This window comes from Necator americanus, chromosome I (genome assembly GCF_031761385.1).
Source record: "Necator americanus strain Aroian chromosome I, whole genome shotgun sequence".
Taxonomy (NCBI): Eukaryota; Metazoa; Nematoda; class Chromadorea; order Rhabditida; family Ancylostomatidae; genus Necator; species Necator americanus.
In genome coordinates, this window is record NC_087371.1 from 19,027,903 (window position 1) to 19,046,503 (window position 18,601).

The window sequence follows — 18,601 nt, forward strand, 5'->3', positions numbered from 1 at the left end:
AGAAGGTGGGGCCTAACCAGCCACTCACTACGGGACCTGCAGACAGCCTGAAGCACGCCGGCTACTTCCACCTCGCTCCTCCTCCTTTCTGCAGATGGTACTGCTCTAGAGTTGCGCTGATGTTCGTGATCCATCACATCCGCTCCTAGAGTAGGTTCTCGCTAAAGCTTGCGAGGTGACATGTTCATGAAATGAATTTCAAAACACTGAAGAGCTCCTTTCATAGAAGCAAAAGTAAGCGGAGCATAAAGCGCGCCAAACGAAGGAAAACTGCGGGATCTTGTCGCGTCCGGGGCACGCGTTCTTGAGATGTTGAGGAGAAGACGTGGATAGAAGTCGATCGAATATTTAGCTACTTATCAGTGACTCGGATAGATCCTCCATTGTGTACATAGTGTCAATTAAGTTTGTTGAAAGATTCCGTCATGGTGGCCAGCGGGAGTTAATGGTTTTCTCCTCATAGATGTGTTTAATTTCGGCTCTTTTCACTCACTTCAATAAAATCCGCATTAAATGCAACAACGTAATGTGGCAGATTTTGTTTAATTACTTAGACAAAGATCCCGTAGATAGTCGTATCAATTGCCTAGTATTTTAACCAAGCGCTTCTGCAGAAATCTTTTAACTTCATTTTCAGTTACATAGTTTTTCAGCGGTCATGTGATGCAACAATTTATTCGCGTATTGATTAGCATTTAAAGCACATCAAGGTATAAGGCGAACATGCTCAAGGCTACGGTAGCGAAGAGTTATACAATACAATAACACTTGTTATAAGCGGATAGACACGTTAATGTGAGAAATTTCTTATCACAGTAAGAAAATACGATAGCGTACAGCATCTGAAAGAGGAAAATTCTTTTGTGTGAGAACAGTCCATGGAGAGCAAACAACCAGAACTGAACTCACCTTGTATTTTCACTAAGGAGTACACTTCTAGTAAATCTGTCAGCTTAGAAATAAGTAGAAAAAATGGTTTGATTGGGAAGTTTTCTTTTCTTTATTCCTATTTAAGAAGTGAAACGAATTACTTGGATAATAACTCTATTTTTGAATGCAATGAAAAAGAAACAGAAGGCCATCAGATGACGAACGCAGTGTAGCTTGGAACAACAAAAAAACTGTTTGACGTTAACAGCTTATTTGGCAATTTTTCTCCGCACAGCATATTTATTTACACACAAAAGCAATCCATGAGCGTAGATCGACCCGTGTAATGTTAAGAGAACTGTTGAGGTAGCGTGCTAGGCAGCGGAAGTGAAAACTTCTGAGTAAATAAAAGGTGCTGCTAAAGAGTGACATCGTTCCTGGAGTTGATTTCGCTACTGATCTCCTCCACAGGTTCCTGTAACTCAAAATCGTATTATTTAGAAAGAGCTCAGTAAAATTAGCCAATGAAAGATCTCACAATTTCTCGAGGATTTGAACTAGTCTCAGCGATAGTTGACAATCGTTTGAATGCAACGTTACCGGAAAATTCGCAAGAAGGCCCCTTAATAAGAGAATTATTCAGAAAGATATGATTGCGAAGATAGAATGAGTGATATAAAAATGTTTGTGTAAAAAATGAAAGGGAAATAATACAACCTGTTCCATTTTATCATACGCATGGTTTTCTTCCTCTTCGTCTTCGATACCTTCCGCAACCCAGGCCATACCTTTCCATACCTGAAATGGCATCCATACAAAGGCTATGTAGTAATACATAGTCAGTAAAAGCATATGTAGTAATCTCGTTTTTGATACAAGTGATTACAATGCGCTCAAAAAATAAAGAGGACCAGGTGGATCCGCTTGGGGTGCGTCAACGCGTTCACTTCAATTCAGAATCGTTTGAGGTTTGCGAACGCGAGTCTAGCCTGCAGCTCCTGCGAGTGCTATGAATTTCGGGGGTTAGCCGAAGTATCAAGTCAGTTTATCCTTATCTTCTTATTTCATCTTATTTTATCCTCCCAGGCAGGTCCGGCACCAGTTTGTCGACAAGATGACAAACAAAACGGAATGATGAAAATCATGGTTGGCACTGGGGCGATTTCAAACCATCAATCGATGAGGTAGTCGCAGCGGAACCTGTGAACGACTATGCTGCACCCGCCTCAATACAATTCGACAGTGGGATTTTTGTGCATATTTATAATTTATGAGTGATTTATAAAAGGTGGGAATCAAAACTTCGAAAAAAAAAGAATTGCAGTTTCCATATTTCAGAAATTAAAGCTAGTCGTTATTGGAATATCTCGGAAAACTTGTTTTCCATGTTTGAGACCTTGGTTATAAAAAGATAATAAGATAAGAATAAGAAGATCAGGTAAATATAGATTGAGCAGTGTAAAAAGGCTACAAATTGTAAAGAAGTAGCAATGTTGCAATGTTAAATAGTAATGTTGAGTAATAAACAATAGTGCTTCAAAAAATAGCAATAACCTATTCAGTGGTAAATGAAAACATAAAAACGTTCCTTGACGGATGAAGAAAATATTTGCAGATGGGCTCGGTTCTGTTTTCAATTTTTTGTAGACTGCCGGCAAGGTCACCATCAATGTATGTATGCACTACCGCAGTTTTTGTATAATTTTTGATTTTTTTTTGGAAGAGAAATTGGTTCAACGTCCTCAACATACGCACAATGAAGTCATTTTTAATATTTTATCGAAAGAAGAGAAGTTCAGCTTCAGACTACGCGAGCTTCCCCGTGGGCTTTTTTTCCTGAAAATATTACAACTAGTTTTCGGCGTGTTTCTTCGAGACTCATTCTACGGGCGTTGTGTGAATAAAAAGATCAAAATAAGAGAACAACAAAATGACGGTTACGTAGAGTGACAGCTAGCCATTGCTGTAACGTTTGCGAACAAACTGACAACTCCGAAAACCTTGTAGCGGGACAGAAGAGGCTATTTTAAGAGGAACACACCTTTTTAATCAGAACTCAAATCAGAAGAAGTGTGAGTTTCAGACTCAGAATAGGTCCTCCTTATTGTGGTGTTTGTCTTAAACATTGTTTTCCATTCTTTCGACTCTCCGAAAACTAATGGAGATTGATTTCCTTTTATAACCACGTAATTCCCTTAACTACATACATAGATGACCACATATTTAGTGTTTGAAAGATAAAGCAGCCGATAAAAAGGATAAAAGATAAAGTCACTGGCGTATCAATCCACTTGAGATGCGCCAACGCGTTTTACTGGAATTCATAATCGTTGAGGTTTTGGAACGCGTGTTAGCCTATACAATGACTTGCGGGGGCCAGCCGATGATCAAGTCAGTGTTTTTCTCCTTCCAGACGAGTCTGGTACCAATTTATCGACCCCGGAGGGATGAAAGGCTTGGTTTGCACTAAGGCGGTTTCGAACCCTCGACCGTGTGGCTACAACGGACCTCTAACCGACTGCGCCACACCCGCCCCAAGCAGCCGATAATGTCCCGGAAATACTGAAGAGAAGAGTATAATCCATGAATTGAAAACCGCCTTACTTTGAAAAAATCAAAGTAATTGGAAAAGTAAAGAAAACAATGCGAACCTCACCTGATGCATGATGTGAACGGCAGGAGCGAGCATCGCAACGGTGGCACGGGATTCTTGCCTGAAACAGTCCTCTCCTCTAGCTGCGCTTGCCAACGAGCATACTATTCGGGAAAACTAAGTAGCTAGTACAATATAGGTTGATAACTTGGAATTAAGAAAAAAATCGTTATTGTGAAAGGAGAATTGAAAAAGAAAATCTTAGGAATTGGCGGGAACGTAGGAGGATGCCGAGATTTCAGAAAAATGAATTTCTTTGCTGATGAAAGTAGCAGGAAGCTTTTTTTTCTTTTTAGCTAGCTTCTTTTTTTTACACAAGAAAGAAAAAAGACCAAAAATATACGCAAAACTGTAAACTTCATTGCACTGATAGTTACGATACGATAAAAGGTTTTTACATCAATTAGCCATGGATGTGTTTCGTTACCTGCTATGTAGCCAGGATGTGGTCGCAATCTGGTGTTTCTCTGTGTGTGTGTGCATGACCAAAGCCTCAATGTGGAATTGAAGTAGGTGTTTACTCAATGCTATCTCGCTGGGTCATAAGTACATGTATAGTATGCGTATGCGTATAGTATGTACATATGTATGTATTAGTATGTATGTAGTATACATACTATGCGCCATTAGTAGATTCTCTTGGATAAGATTTCCCAGATTCTACAAAACAAAAATTAGAGTCTTTTTGCTGTAGTACATCACGATTATGCGTTGTGTCAGTGAAGGCGAAACTTTGTTCGTTTACATCTGAAAAATCACCTTAAGGGTAAGCGTTGAGAATCCTCGGACTGTCCTATCATACTCTGCGTATGTTGTTGCATTCGTGCTCGAAGACCAGTCATTTTTGGACTCGAAGTCCCATCCTCTGGTACGGGATACATTTCCTGAACGAATTTATTATTCATTTGGCCTCCACCGAGATCTCAAAAATCCAAGCTCGGAGACTACTAGTTCAGTGAATTAATGGATCAATCCTAGTCCTGAAGAACGTTTGCTCTTTAGCTTTTTTTCATCAGTTGTTGCGATTTCAGTAGCACCGGAATGTGACGTGCACTCCCCTTTCTGGGAGTCAATGGACGCCTAACTAGCCGCCGCTCTAATTGCTCGTCATTAGGCATCCGAGGCCAGCAGCGAGAGGCGTAACTTATCAGCCTGTGACATGAGACTGGCGAGAATTCCATGAGGAGCTGTCCCTTTCATGGATTAGAAGACTTCTAAGCGCTAAACTCACCTTAAAGTAGGTGCTCAATAGGTTTAGGAAGAGTTTAATGGTTGGATTCTTTAACGATTTAAACTCTTCCTAAATCGGTTGAATGACTAGCTGCTTCTAGCAGATCCTCAGAAGATAAATACTTTCAATAGATAAACTTGCTGAAATAAGCAAAAAGTGAGAAGAAACAGGGAAAAGAGAGTTGTGAAGGTGAAAAATCGAAAACTTAAATGTTTCAATTTTAGTTCTGAACTAGAAGGTAAAACGTGCAATTTCTAATTTTAAACATAAAACTAACGGGGTAAAACCAAAAATTTCTAGAGGCTACCTCAAATTTAACCGAACTAAGAAAGGTATAAATTTCGTGTGAGTAAAGTAATTTTCGCAAAAGTTCAGGATTGTTTTCCCGAGTGCATATACATCTATGTTAGTGTAAAAATTGGTCTGTTCGCTGGAGCAGAATTATAGGTAAGAGAATCAACATGTTGCCATAATTTACTTGTACGTTGAGAACTTCTACCGAAGTAAAACATGATTTTCGCCAACAATTTTCTCATTTTTGGTTAAGTTAAGTTTAGTCTCGGTCTCGATTTAAAGCTGCGCATAGTTTCGATTGCGTATTTCTGAGGTCATTCTAATAAATTGTAATGAAATAATTGAACTCACATGGAGGTGAAAACAGAATCTTGTGTACCATTCGGGATTTGGACACGCTTGCGGATTTGCTATACAAAGTGCACAGGCTAACATGGTGCCTAAAATAGAAGCTGGAATGCTTTTGAACTTGGTAGAAATGACAATATTGAATTTCATTTCTAGGTTTATTGTAAATGTAGACCCGCAGATATTTGGAACATCTCCATAATTGAAGAAAAATGCTCCTCTTTTTCTTCGAGGAAATAAGTAAACAATACATCGCATTTAACGAAGTTAGACACTACGTTGATTGATGGGCTGTCTTTTGTTTTTGTCTATGAGTGCGTAAAAAAAGTAAAAAAAAATAGTTCGATGGGCGAAATGAAAGGGATTAGTGATCATTCGACATAATCATTACGATTCCTCAATTCTATCGTTTCAAGAATTTCAAGAAACCTTATTTTAACACGACGGGCTTTGCAGCCCCACTCTTCCTGGGCTGGCTGCGCTGCCACTTCCGCCGAGGCAATAAAAAGGTTCAGATGCGCTAACGCAAACATGTTTCGCCGTTAACCGCGTCCCAAATTGCTTTCAGATCTCCGGATGCGGAAGTTTGGAGAAAAAAAAATGGAGGGTACGATATTTTAATAGGTTGAACCGTTCATGTTCACATCCCTATAAAGCGTCGTGTGGAAGATACGACGAGGGTCGTACAGTAGGAATGCTGGGACCACTGCCGCCGAGCTGAGTTGCTGATTCGATTAGCGAGTGGTTTACTCACGGTTAGAAAATGAGTTGTAATGAATAAAGTGAAAAATAATTGTATAGGTGCAGCATTGTGTGGTCCTGTGGTGTAGTGGTTATCACGTCTGCTTTACACGCAGAAGGTCGTCGGTTCGATCCCGGCCAGGACCTTTTTCTAGGAAGCAGGCGCTCTAGAATATTCAGTGTTGACCCCTTTTTGTAAGCTAATCAGTGCTATGGTTGTCTGAAATCGCATAGTGTCAAAAACATTCATTGAATGCTACGACTACTGTAAAAGTCAAAGTAATTTCTTTCTGGAATTTTCCACTCTGTTAAAAAAATAGTTTGGATATGGAATCTGAACGATTTCGAGTTAACGAACGTACGAAGGGTACATTTACCGATGTTATAAATACGAGCTTCATGTCCAACAGCAGTTCAAACGACGCATTCGCGATTTAAAAAAATCAGCCTCTATGCTTTTGTGTGATGGAGCTGCAGTGCTGGTGTCTGGAATTTTCGCTTGAACAGATCACGTGTTTCATCAGCATATTTTCTTCTACATATGGGAAATGATTGCTTCTAATATGGGAATTTGAGAAATGTGGCTAATGCATGCCAATAGGCATCGTCTAGCTGCACAAGATTATTTGCAAAACTAACAAAAGTCAGCAAAAAGGCTGTTATTGCAACACATCACATGGCCGTCATCATCTATGCAACATTTTATGCTCAAATAAGGTTAAAAACAATCCTGATATGCTAATTTATACAGTTTTTGAGCGAATTGTTTTTTAAAGAAGGAAATTTTACGCATTTTAGATTTTAAGCCTTAAAATTTTACCTAGGTAAAATTGATTCCATGTCGATTGTATAATGGTAAAGCACGGAGTGCGCGGCGCACCCCCCACGGGTACACGGTGACTAACCCAAAGCATTATGTCTCTTATCTTTATTTATGTAATCCCTCAATCCACGAATCTAATCCTCATTAAAGATGCGTAAGCACCAAACTGAACGCAGAAGTTCACAACAGCACCGGGAAGCAGAAACGTTTTTTGTTTACCCATTTGTACATGAGATTCATAGGTCATCAGAAATGCACGATCCTGTCGTTGTTTTATGAACACAAATTTGTGCAAAAACTGAATATATGCCTTCGAATTATTTCTTCCAGCCCATCCTGCATTGTTATTTCAGGATACGAGAGTGGGTGTAAGATATCTTGAGAAACGGAGCTGATTAAAAGTACAGCTTCTCAGAGTTCCCACAACATGGCAATTAACATCATGTCCTCGTCTTCTTGACCAAAAGAGGTGCCTCCTTCCTGAACGAAATTAATCCAAAGACGAGAGAGCATTCGAGATCTTCACGAAGACTAACCCTACTAAACTCAAGCACTTTCTAGCAGCGGATTATTAGAAAAATCTTCATCCTTGTGAAAATTGAGTCTTCATGACGCACTGAGTTTTTATTTTTTCGAAGTTTTATTGTCATTTTGGAGGAAATCAAAATAGAAGGAAAAAGTGACTGGCGTATCAATGCACTTGGGATGCGCATCGCGTTTCACTGCAATTCGTAATCGTTGAGGTTTCGGAACGCGTATTAACCTATACAATGACTTGCAAAGGCCAGCCAATGATAAAGTCAGTGTTTTTGTCCTCCCAGACATGTCTGGTACCAATTTACCAACTACGGAGGGATGAAAGGCGTGGTTTGGACTAGGGAGGTTTCGAACCATTCGTAGGGCACGACCATGAGAACTGTGCCAAAAGGATGGTCTTCACAAACTTCTAATGCGATCAGTCCTTAATTGGGTTGAACATCTCCATGCCATGCCGTACAGATGTTTTTTTTTTGGACGGAAAGCAAAGTGGACGACAAACCAGATTCTTCAGTGTTTTGATTTCTACTTGCTGAGAAGTGACAGGACAATGCATGCAGTCATGTAACCTCCGCTCGCACCGAGCGGACGTATAGAGCAATAAAAATTGAGCATGTGTGATCGTACGTTCGATTTCGGAACAGTTGTTTTCCAGATTTATGGACGGTATCTCACAACTCTTACGCGATCCTCAGGACTGTACTTTCGCACGCTACTAGAAATTCCCCAATCATATCGTCAGAAATAAAAGGTAATCAGGAATTGATCCTGCTGGAGTCCGCTCTTCGCGTCCATTGCGCAGAGCGACGTATGCTGTCAATGTCGCCCTTTACGCACAGCTGCTTGACCAAGCAATGATTTAGACCAGATTATGGCTGTATTTTATAATAATTTCTTAGTTTTTTTTTATGAAATCCTTTTATGCTGACTGTTGCTACACGATAAGGGACTGGATTCAGACAAAAGAAGACGTTAAACAATAAGAAAGGAAAAGAAAAAAGGAAACAAGCTCACCTACAATACAAAGAAGTACTATATACAATCCGAAGTTATACATTTCCAAGTCGATAATTGCCAACGAAACACACGAACACATAATGATAAAAAGTATAATTATTGCAAGGCAAGCGTAGAACATTCTGGAATTCAGCAGTTGAGATCTCTAGAGACAATTGAGAAATGTGGCGGTAACCGGCAAAAAAAGAGGATCAACCAAGAGAAAAGAGGAGGAGAGAAGAGCAGGAATAGTTTGGTGACGAAGTGGAAAACTCGAGGAGATGATTTGTTTTAAGAAATCAGCGTATAATTTTTGTCGTTAACATTCTAAAGCATCTGGTGACTTCGAATAACAGCGGCTCTTAATCATGGAAAATTATTGATGTTTCTGAGCAGAAATTGAAATATAATATGGTGATGTTTTGCCAATAATTTTTCATTTTTCACGAGAGAATAAGAATGTCACGAACGTTAAGTATGGAGCCGATGCTAAACAATTATTGTTCTTGCTCTGTGCGTGCGATTTGTTGTCATTTTGATTCAGAACATAGAGACAGCCTTAAGAATTGCAACAATGAATCTCAATTTTTTTTTCTTTCTTTCTTCTCTATAATATATATAACTATATAAGACAATTGTTGAAGAAAGAATGTAAACGAGCGAGTGAATACTTAAGATGGAGGGATAGGAAGTAATCAAGACCTGGTGGGACTTTTTCAAACTGCCACTATCGATGATTTTCAACATCTGTGAATATTTTATGTTATTAACCACCTAAGCTGTCAACACTCTCGCGGAAGCTAATCCACAGATCCGAATACGAAAAATACGCTCTTGAAAATAGACTGAAGATCTTATTAACTACATTACTGCAAGGTACTTGTCAATCTTGTACTTCAAAAAAAAAGAAAGTGACTCCAACTGCAACTTGTTCTTTTTAAGTTGATTCCTTATATAAACTGGATTTATCTTCAAGATGTGTCAAAAATCATATCGTTCTCATTGAGTAAGACTGGTTGTGTAGAATCCACCAGCTCTCGCTCTGTCAGGGGCTCTCGCAACTCTTTCGTCCTCAACTTTTACATCGCGTAAGTACCACTGTTTCGTTTCTTACTTGCTTTTTATTCCTCTAAAACTTACTCAATCTTATTAACTTGTTTTTAAGATAAAATTAAGTAAATAATCTACTAAATATGGGAATAAATGTATAAAGTTAGTTTCTCCTTTTGAGTTAGGTTCACCCAAAGTTATTAAAGACTTTGTCTTTCTTAGGGTAACGTTTCGATGGGCTCTTTTTCCTCAAACTCCGAGTAGTCAAGATTATAAAAGCGAATTCAGAATGTTTTTTTAGATGGGAAATAGAAAGTTTATTGGTGTAGATTACGTTGGACTTTCGAAAATTCTAAAAAAGGCGAATTTGTCAACAAACTAGTTAGGAAGGAGTGAAGTATACTCAAACGTTGCGTAAAAAAACTCAGGATTGAAAATTAATACATCATCAAGCTGATGTTTATGAAAAGTCGATTACAGCACCATTAGTCACAAATACTTTTCTTTTCAGGTATAAGTGAGAATAGAAACTCATAATGATGTGCTGAGATTCATCAATAGCGGGGTTGATTGAGAGCGAAGAGTTTGTTTAAATGCGGACACATAACGACTCTCGTGCACTGAGGATACAAACTGGTTATCCCACAAATAATGTGGTTTTTGCTGTTTATTTATTATTATTTACCACTTTAAATTTTCGTTTTAAGCCAGATCTCTTTAAGCTTTAATTTATTCGGCTTCATTTTCTGCATCCTTTCCAACTTTCTCATAGACTTTCAACGGATCTCTCTTTAAATTCTACTCAGACTTTAATTTATGCAATTGAGAAGGCGCATTATTTATATGATGCGCTAATAAATTGACACCACCGTACATATTAGAGAAAAGAGCTTTTTACTTGGAGAACTAGCCGTTCTCCTGATGTGTATTTATTAGCAATGAAATTTCTCCTGTTTAAAATAGCAAGGCTATTTTGAAGTGAATTGTTTTATTGACCACTTCGATGAGATGGATAATATAACACTTTAAGCAACGTGTAAACAGCAGTATTTAACTCTCATAATGGACAGTATGAAAGTGATAGAAAAGCAAGAAAATTGCTTCCAGTGAAGAAAAAACGAATGATAGATAAAGATTTGGGAAGCCACAGTGATAACAAAGTAGTTTAGCCTTCGGCGGCCATTACAAATTATCCTTTAGCATTCAACAAAAAAGTTTTGAGGCTGAATTTTAAGAAATCTAATAAAGATTTTTCAGTTAAATTTTATAGAGTGGTGCGGTTTCTAAACGCTACAGTGAGGTCCACCTTCCCATGTTTCTGGGAATAGTCGCGGAATAAAATTGTATTAAAGATGCAATTTTCAAGTAAGGTGAAAAAAAACATCTGCTAAATATAAATGGAATATACTAAGTAAAAAGTTTTCTAATGGCAATTATATTGCAACGTTTTAAAGCGAAGTGATGTTCTTTACTCGTTTAATGTTGAAATAGCACTGTTTTCGTCAGGAATACAACTGCTCATAGAAAAATTTCTGAAGATGCCGTGTAGTTTTCTTGCTACTGCACTTTCAAAAAATGAAATGAAAGCAAAAATACTGACAATGCGTAGTGGAAAGTGCAGCGCAGAAAAGTTTTGTATCTCCAAAAGGAAAAATCGTTCAACGACTAACAAGTCGTCCTTTTCACCCTCATATGATCGTTTATTAGCTCAACTAAGCGATGACAAACAAGCTATGAACAGCTACTAATTGCGTCGAATAATACGAGTCAATACAGCCATTTTTGCTGCAAAAAATGGACATTTTTTGGGCTCTATGAACATCATATGAGAATAAACTTCTCATGTTGTGAGAAACTATGAAAACATTCGCGGACCTTCAAAATCTAGTAAAAAAGGAAAAAGGGTTACTCAAAACCCAATTTCAAGTAAATTCCAACACTAACTAAGAAGAGTGATGTAGTCCATATTTTGTCGCTATTTTTGCTATAGTCTAAAGATTACCGAAATACTGTAAATATTTCCAAACAACTGCTTTATTTTTTTTATTTTTGAAATCGTGTTGAAACAGCTGAGATTTATTCTGCAGATCAGAACTACTTGACTGTCATTAGAAGGACATACATTATTCGGATAAACTGAATAATTCATTACGGTCAGTGATAGAATTCGTGATCAAGCCCAAGAGAAGAGCTCGAACACGACTTCTGCACCGAAATGATCTTCCACCACAGACTAATTGGAGATTATGGAGATGTCTGGAATTTTATCATACGTGGTGATACGACATCCGTTTTGGACGGAAAAAGATCTCGACAGAGTTTCTTTGGAGCTTAGGAAAAGAATTCTGTGCTGATGAAAGCATTTTTTCAGATATGTTCAATTGCTGTGACTTTCTACAGGTCTACGATATATAAAAGGCTCTGGAATTGATGTGTCCTCTTGACCTCATCCTTATAATTTCATTTCGAGCTACAAACTCCGTTCTGAGTTGAGACATTTGGGTTAGAAGAAAACAAAGAAATCCAGCAGTTGTGCCCCACAAAACACCGCACCCCTACCTCATTCTGGAAGTGAATAATTCAACTCACATGGTGTGTCTCTCCAAAAAAAACCTGTTATTACTCGTGTTTGACAACAGAACACGGCAGCTCTCATTTTTTCAACAAAGATGTGGAGCGTCCATTTTGCTGAAGCGCCCCCCTTTGTTGGCGTGGCGTTAACATGGTCCTTATTGTTCGGCCCGACTTGCAAAATGAGGGTACAGTCGTAGTTATTCTCTAGAGATCTCGTTACTTCTCCTTTTATTTGTCAGCCAATTGATTGCGAACGAAACAGTCGAAGCAAATTCCGTTTCAGAGGATTGTAGACAAACCTAGATCTAGAATTTTGGTTGGTTTCATCGCATCACATGAAGAATCCCTGTATCGTTTAGAAACGTAACTAGTCACAGAATGAAGTGGGTATAGCTTCAATCTTTGCGGTCTTTTCCACTCCAAGAACTTCGAGAGTTTTCAGTTTCCGAACGGTGGGCGCCAATTAGTGCTCTCGATTTCATCGCATGTCAAATTTGTAACAAAGGTCAAAACGAAAGTTTACATAACTGCTTATTTGCTTATTTCCTTCAATAAGTCATGAGACAATGTGTGAGAAGGTTTTGAAAGTGGATTCTTAGGAAAGCGAGATAATCGAGGCTCTATAAAATATCAAAATAAAAGATGCATTGTATCGCCCTTAAGTTAAGGATAATTAACGAAAACTGCAGAAGGAAATGTTGAATAATCTATGAAAAACATGTATACAGTACTAGTTTGCTTTGGTTTGCAGGTTTTTTTTTTCAGCAACATGAAAAAGCTGTTTGGGCCAAGTGAGCAAATCCACTCCCTCAAATGAGTTGGAAAGTTGTGTATAAATTCAAAAGTTGTAATCTTGAAAAAAACAAGTAAAATTCAAAAAGGTTGAGTAATATAGGAGCTAGTAGTCAACCGTTATCAAAAGCAGTGACGCTAAATCCTTGTCAGTGATATGAACCTAAGACAAGGGAGCTGAGCAGACAATAAGACACGGAGCAGAGATACTATGAGTGGGATGTTGCAGTGAATACATGACTTGTAAGTAGATCAATACCGCACGTAAGAGAGTTTTGCGCTAATTTCTTTCTGATAATCTCATGATATTAACGGAGGCAAAGATGGACATGCTGAGATGTGTGTGTACTCTTGTATGTAAAAGTTAAAAAATCTGCAAAATAATAGAATTTCGATGAAAATCATAGAAATTCTAGTAACAAATAGTGAAAGAAGAAAGATTTACTTTTGAACTACTTTGATTCCTATGGACAAAGCGCAAGGTCCTTACTTTTCATCTCAGCTCAAGGAGATGCCCTTCACGTTCACAGCAACTGCTTTAGTGTAAGTACTGTAGATAAACACCGACAAAGCTGCTTGCACGTTGCGGGTGGTAGAGAAAAAGAAAAAAACCGGTATAAAGTTGTAAACTTAGATCAATGGTCAGTGGTGGTTAGCAGCGCAATAATTACCAAAAATTTCACCTTAATATTAAAATCTCTTCTGCATAATGTCTATCCAAAAAGAGCAAAGCTCAATGGAATGTTTCAACTGCTGGTCAATGAAGCACAGATGATCGCTCGTGTTGGTACATATTCGCTGCTGATTAATCTCGAAAACTCGTTCATACGTAGTGAAAGAAAAATGAGTTGGAAGAATGTGCGTAGAAGTGTTAGGAGTTGTCATTTGCCCAGAGTAGATCAGTGTCGGCGAGAAGACACCGACTCCGCCTCTTGCGAGCGGATCCTAGCCGAGCCCGAAGTCAGTGGGGGCAATTAGTTGCGTCGGCCTCATGAATCTATGCAAAAACAACAATCATCGACTCGTAGCTGGTTGGTAAAGGGAAGAAGAGGTCGGCTGCTGTTGCTGAGATCAACGAGTCATTAAACTCTGCACTTCTCTTTGGACAAATGAGATGATTTTTGACCTAATGTTCGTTGTAAAAAAATTCACTCAATGGAGGTCTCAGCAGTGAGGGTCAAAATTGAAGATTTGCACAACTTTAAAGTTCCTGCTTTTAGAGTTTGCAGTCCACGCGATTTCTTGTACTATTTTACAAAGGTTAACTTATTTGCTCATGAGCTTTCCATAAATTCACAGAATCTAAGAGTAGATAGAAAAAATCGCAAGTAAGATGAAGTTTCCTTGAGCTCGAAAAGAACTGTTCTTATACCCTTGAATTTTCATGCGAAATTGTCCCAGAGCTCCTTTTCACCTCAACCTCATTTCATTTGAGTATTCACGGTTAGAATTCCTAGTACAGCAGCTATAGGTCTACGGCTTTGAACTTATGAGTTTCTATGTCTTCCTTACTTTGCATTTTCAAGCTCCCAAGCCTTTCAAGCGTGGGAGCTTCTTGTGGTTCTCGCTTCGCTCGCCTTCGCTTATCAATAAAACTAAAAGTAGTGGCATTCTCTGTAATTTTTTGGTACAGAGTTGGACTTTTCTTACCCTCGCAACTTTTTTCCGCCCTTTTTCTAAGAAGTTTGGGCATTCATGAAAGATTTGATAGTTTTCTTCTCAAAGAGGTCAGTACTTCACTTGGAGAATATTCAAACTTGAATTTAAACTCATACTCTTTTTTACCGTCTGAATTTGAAGACGTTATTTAAACTATTAAATATCCTCACTTTTTATCGAGCAGTTAACATAGAATGATGTGCAAACATATGAGGTGAACTGAAATAGTTAGGATTCTACGTCAGATCATGCGGGGAATACCAATTCAACAGGGATTCATAAGGGTGAAATGAAACACATTCACTTATCACGGCTATGAAACTGTACACAACGACTCATTCACTTGACAAAGCCGCTTGGAATTGTTGCCCGGTACTACCGCATCAATAAATGTGCTGACCCCAATTTTTGCGCCGTTGCACGAAATCTGTACCTACCAGCGTTTTCTGACGTTAGCGCACCAATTTTACGCCGTCGAGTCCGACTCAACCCCTGCATTGCATACTGGCGCCGATGCACCAATTCAACCGTTATTTTATAGCATGATATTCCTTCCTTCAATACCACTATAACATTTAAGCTTCTCTCGTCGTTGCCCCCAGCAGTTAGCATAGAATGGTGTGATAGTGGTTGATGACGTGAAAGTTACCATCGTACTGATAACCATAAGGACCTTATGTCAGATCACGTAAATAATCAGCTCCTACTAAAACGGACTTTTGCATGCGTGTGTTTAATTTCCGAAGAAATTATGTGGCAAATATGATGAATGTAACCTATAGAGGAGTGGACATACGGAGGATTATACACTTTGGTGATTCGAAATACAGGCAACCTGTCTCAGTTCATTGCACAGTTTTCCGGCGTCGTCGTACTATGACGTCGTGGGACCACTCTTAAACCTTCTATTTTCTGGTACAGCTGTATATGATGCCGTGGAATACTTTCCACTACCTTTTGATGCTAACATGCCTACCTAGGGCCGTCGGACACGTGCTATCCAACACTACTGATTTCTGACGCAGGCGCACCAATTTTAGCCCCATCTTACTTGTTTCCAGCCTGGACTCACAACAGCACACTAGCGTCGCGAGACTCGTGCCACCCTACCATTTTGTTTTCTGGCGCTGGAGCACCACTTTTATAAGGCATGGTGATGGTCCTTTAAAGGCAGCGTACCATAAATCTGGCATGGTACGGATTTCCATGGAAAACTCCTATACAGGGTCGCAGATTGTGGAAAACCAGGTGGTTTCACTTATCTCTCTTTTTGCAAAAAAAAAACGGCCCGGAAGTCGCCTTTTTTGCGACGGCTTGCATTGCAACGCGCAACGGACTTTGATAACGCATTGACGGCTGCGAACTTTCAATTCTCGTGGTGTGAGATCATACCGTTATCCTTGACAGTCCGCGTACGTCCACCTATGCCGCATACTGTTTCCAACACAGTATCTTCCTTTTTTTTCTATTTTTGCCAATTTTCATGGTTTTCTATGTAGTGATAGATGAACAGAATTATGTACGTAATTATTCAAGACTTCACACGGATAAATTCATACGAACCAACCGTGGATCTTATTTTGGTCAGTGGGTTGAGGAAGTTCCGTCCCTCGGGTTCGCTCCAAGCGGGAGCGTCGAGTATCGGTGGGCGTGACCCAGACACCCCTGCCTGGATTCTTATAGGAGGAGCTGGTGCTGAGCTAAGCCACTGAAGAGCGACCTAGCTAATCCGTACCAATATGAGGGGAGAGGGTGGCAAGGGTTTCATTTCCTGTCTCGAATACCTCTTCAAAATAGCCGGTGCTGTTCTTCTATCCTTCACTTCCATCATTACAATGCGTTTATATGATTATATCATACACGAGCATTACATACGAAATTATACAAGGCCCTGAGAAATTGTCATCGTGCAAAAAGAGGCGTTGAAATAGAATCGAGAGCTCCTAGTGGGGAACGGTGGAAAGAGATCGGCAGCGATTTTGTCGTCGTTGCGCGGAGTGAGAGCCGCGCGCAGCAATGACAAGAAGCAGTTCAGATTCAAATTACCATTGCTCCTTGTCTTTTTGTTTTAGTTGCTGTCTTATCACGAGTATCATCTAAGACAGGAAAGCCGTAATCGTTGACTCAGTCCTCCAATACTACGCTAAGAAGAAAAATACTAAGCGGATAGAGTGCCCAGAGTTGATTAACTCGTTTGCGATGCACTAGCGCATCCGACTTCAATTCTGAATAATAAAGATTCTGGCGAAGCCTATGTCAGCCATGCAATCTCTTGGTTGGTTGACTTATCAAGTCAGAGTATTCTAAGAAACTGTTGCCTTATGTTTCTTCATTTACCCTATCTATTATCCGTCTGTTATTCTTACAGTGCCGTATTATATCTTTATCTATGCATGTATTTATCACCTTAATTACTTTGACTCCCGTTGATCTTCGAACTGGTCGAGAGGGCGCCAGTAGTTCTTCCATTTGTTCCGATCGCGTGCCAGAGTCGCCCAGTGGTTCGTCCTTCCTCGTGGGACACAAAGAGCATCATAATTTTCTTTGAAGGATTCCGTGAAAAAATTTGACCGGGTCGGCGGTCTTCCTGTAGGTCTTCCTGTCCTTCCCGTTCCTCACTTGCGTGAAGCGGGATATTCCTAACATCACTCTCTCAATTGCGCGTTCAATGACGTGCTTGCGAAATGCCCAAGTTTCTGAAGCAAAGGTCAAAGCAGGAAGTACGGTGGTGTTGAAGAGGTAAGCACGAAGCTAGGTGTTCTTGGTTTTCTTCAATACATCCTCGATGCTCTTATACGCTACCCAAGCCGCTCGTCTCCTCTTGCCCAGCTCGGGGGTCACGTAGTTCATCATGTTCAATTCCCGACCCAGATGAACGCAGCTGCGTTTGGATATGTTCATTCCGTTGAGCGTAAATGTTTTTTGCAGATTCACCTGAAGATCGATGCATCCACATGTTTCGTCGAATTCGGTCAGCATTCGTTCCGCTTGACTGGTGCTAAGTGTTATCAGAACGATGTCATCAGCAAAGGGCAAATGGTGTAGCTGCCGACCACCTTCACTCCCATGTCATCCCATTCCACCCTTCATATTGCGTTCTCAAGAGTGGTTGTGAATATTTTAGGTGAGAATGCATCGCCTTGTCGTACCACTCTCTTCACTTCGATGATGATATTCTTGTAGAATGGCGAAATTCCGGTCGTAAAGTTGCTGTACAACTCTCAAAGTACCTCTATGTATTAAGCAGGGCGCTTTGGTTTTCTAAGGCTTCCATGACCGCTTTAGTCTCAACTGAGTCGAAGGCCTTCTTTGAGCCGATGAAGGTGAGACAGAGCGGCATCTTGTACTCCCGTGATACTCTATAAGTTTGGAAACAGTGTGAATGTGCTGAATCCTTTTCGAAACCCCGCTTGCTCGCATGGCTGTCCTTCATCCAAGACTTTTTCAATCCTATTAAGTACCACTCTTGGAAGGAGCTTGTAACTGACAGTAGGCAGTTTGGACGATAGTTGCCGATGTCATGTGAATCTCCCTTTTTATACAACAACGCGGTTTTGCTAGTCCTCCACTGTTTAGGAACCTTGCATTCCGACAGATAACGTGTAAACAGCCTCGCCAGAGTGTTGCTGAGTACTGGCGGATGGTTCTTCAGGTGTTTTGGTCTTATTCTGTCGAAACCGGATGCTGTACGACTTATTACCGAAGTGATAGCATGTCGTACTTCAGACGGGAGGCCCTTTGGAATCTTCCCTCAGATGCGAGGAAGAAAGTGGACATGGCTGTTGAGAAGTCGTAGGTGGTTTACTCCATTCTCCTTCTCGATCATTGGTTGTTCCCATCGAGTTTTGGGAGTAGTCGTCCTGGTCTTGCGACTGGCGAAGTCTCGAGGTTTTGCAAGCTCGGACATGAGTACTTGGTTCCCTGCGGTTGGTGCTGCTCCACGCTGGCGTATCAGCTCACGAGTTTCAAGTGTCTCTTCGTAGTTCCGGAACTCTCAGCCTTCCTCGTGCAGTCGTGAAAGTGTTCAACGAGC

At 40.0% G+C, this 18,601-nt stretch overlaps 1 protein-coding gene across 4 annotated transcripts; it reads right to left on the minus strand.

Moving 5' to 3' along the window:
- Positions 1-1,288: 1,288 nt before the first annotated feature.
- RB195_006164 (uncharacterized protein) lies at positions 1,289-8,593 on the minus strand (the record flags this gene model as incomplete). 4 transcript variants are annotated; one of them, XM_064179080.1, is made up of 8 exons in its annotated part: positions 1,289-1,345; positions 1,409-1,492; positions 1,588-1,668; positions 3,527-3,584; positions 3,951-4,058; positions 4,283-4,407; positions 5,400-5,488; positions 8,512-8,593. In XM_064179080.1, the coding sequence occupies 8 exons, from the start codon at positions 8,591-8,593 to the stop codon at positions 1,289-1,291; spliced, it is 684 nt and encodes a 227-aa protein (XP_064036067.1). The 4 variants fall into 4 exon arrangements, with proteins under 4 accessions (XP_064036067.1, XP_013306633.2, XP_064036066.1 ...); XM_013451179.2 differs by lacking the exon at positions 3,951-4,058; XM_064179079.1 differs by lacking the exon at positions 3,951-4,058 and having other exon boundaries at positions 1,289-1,351.
- Positions 8,594-18,601: the final 10,008 nt, after the last annotated feature.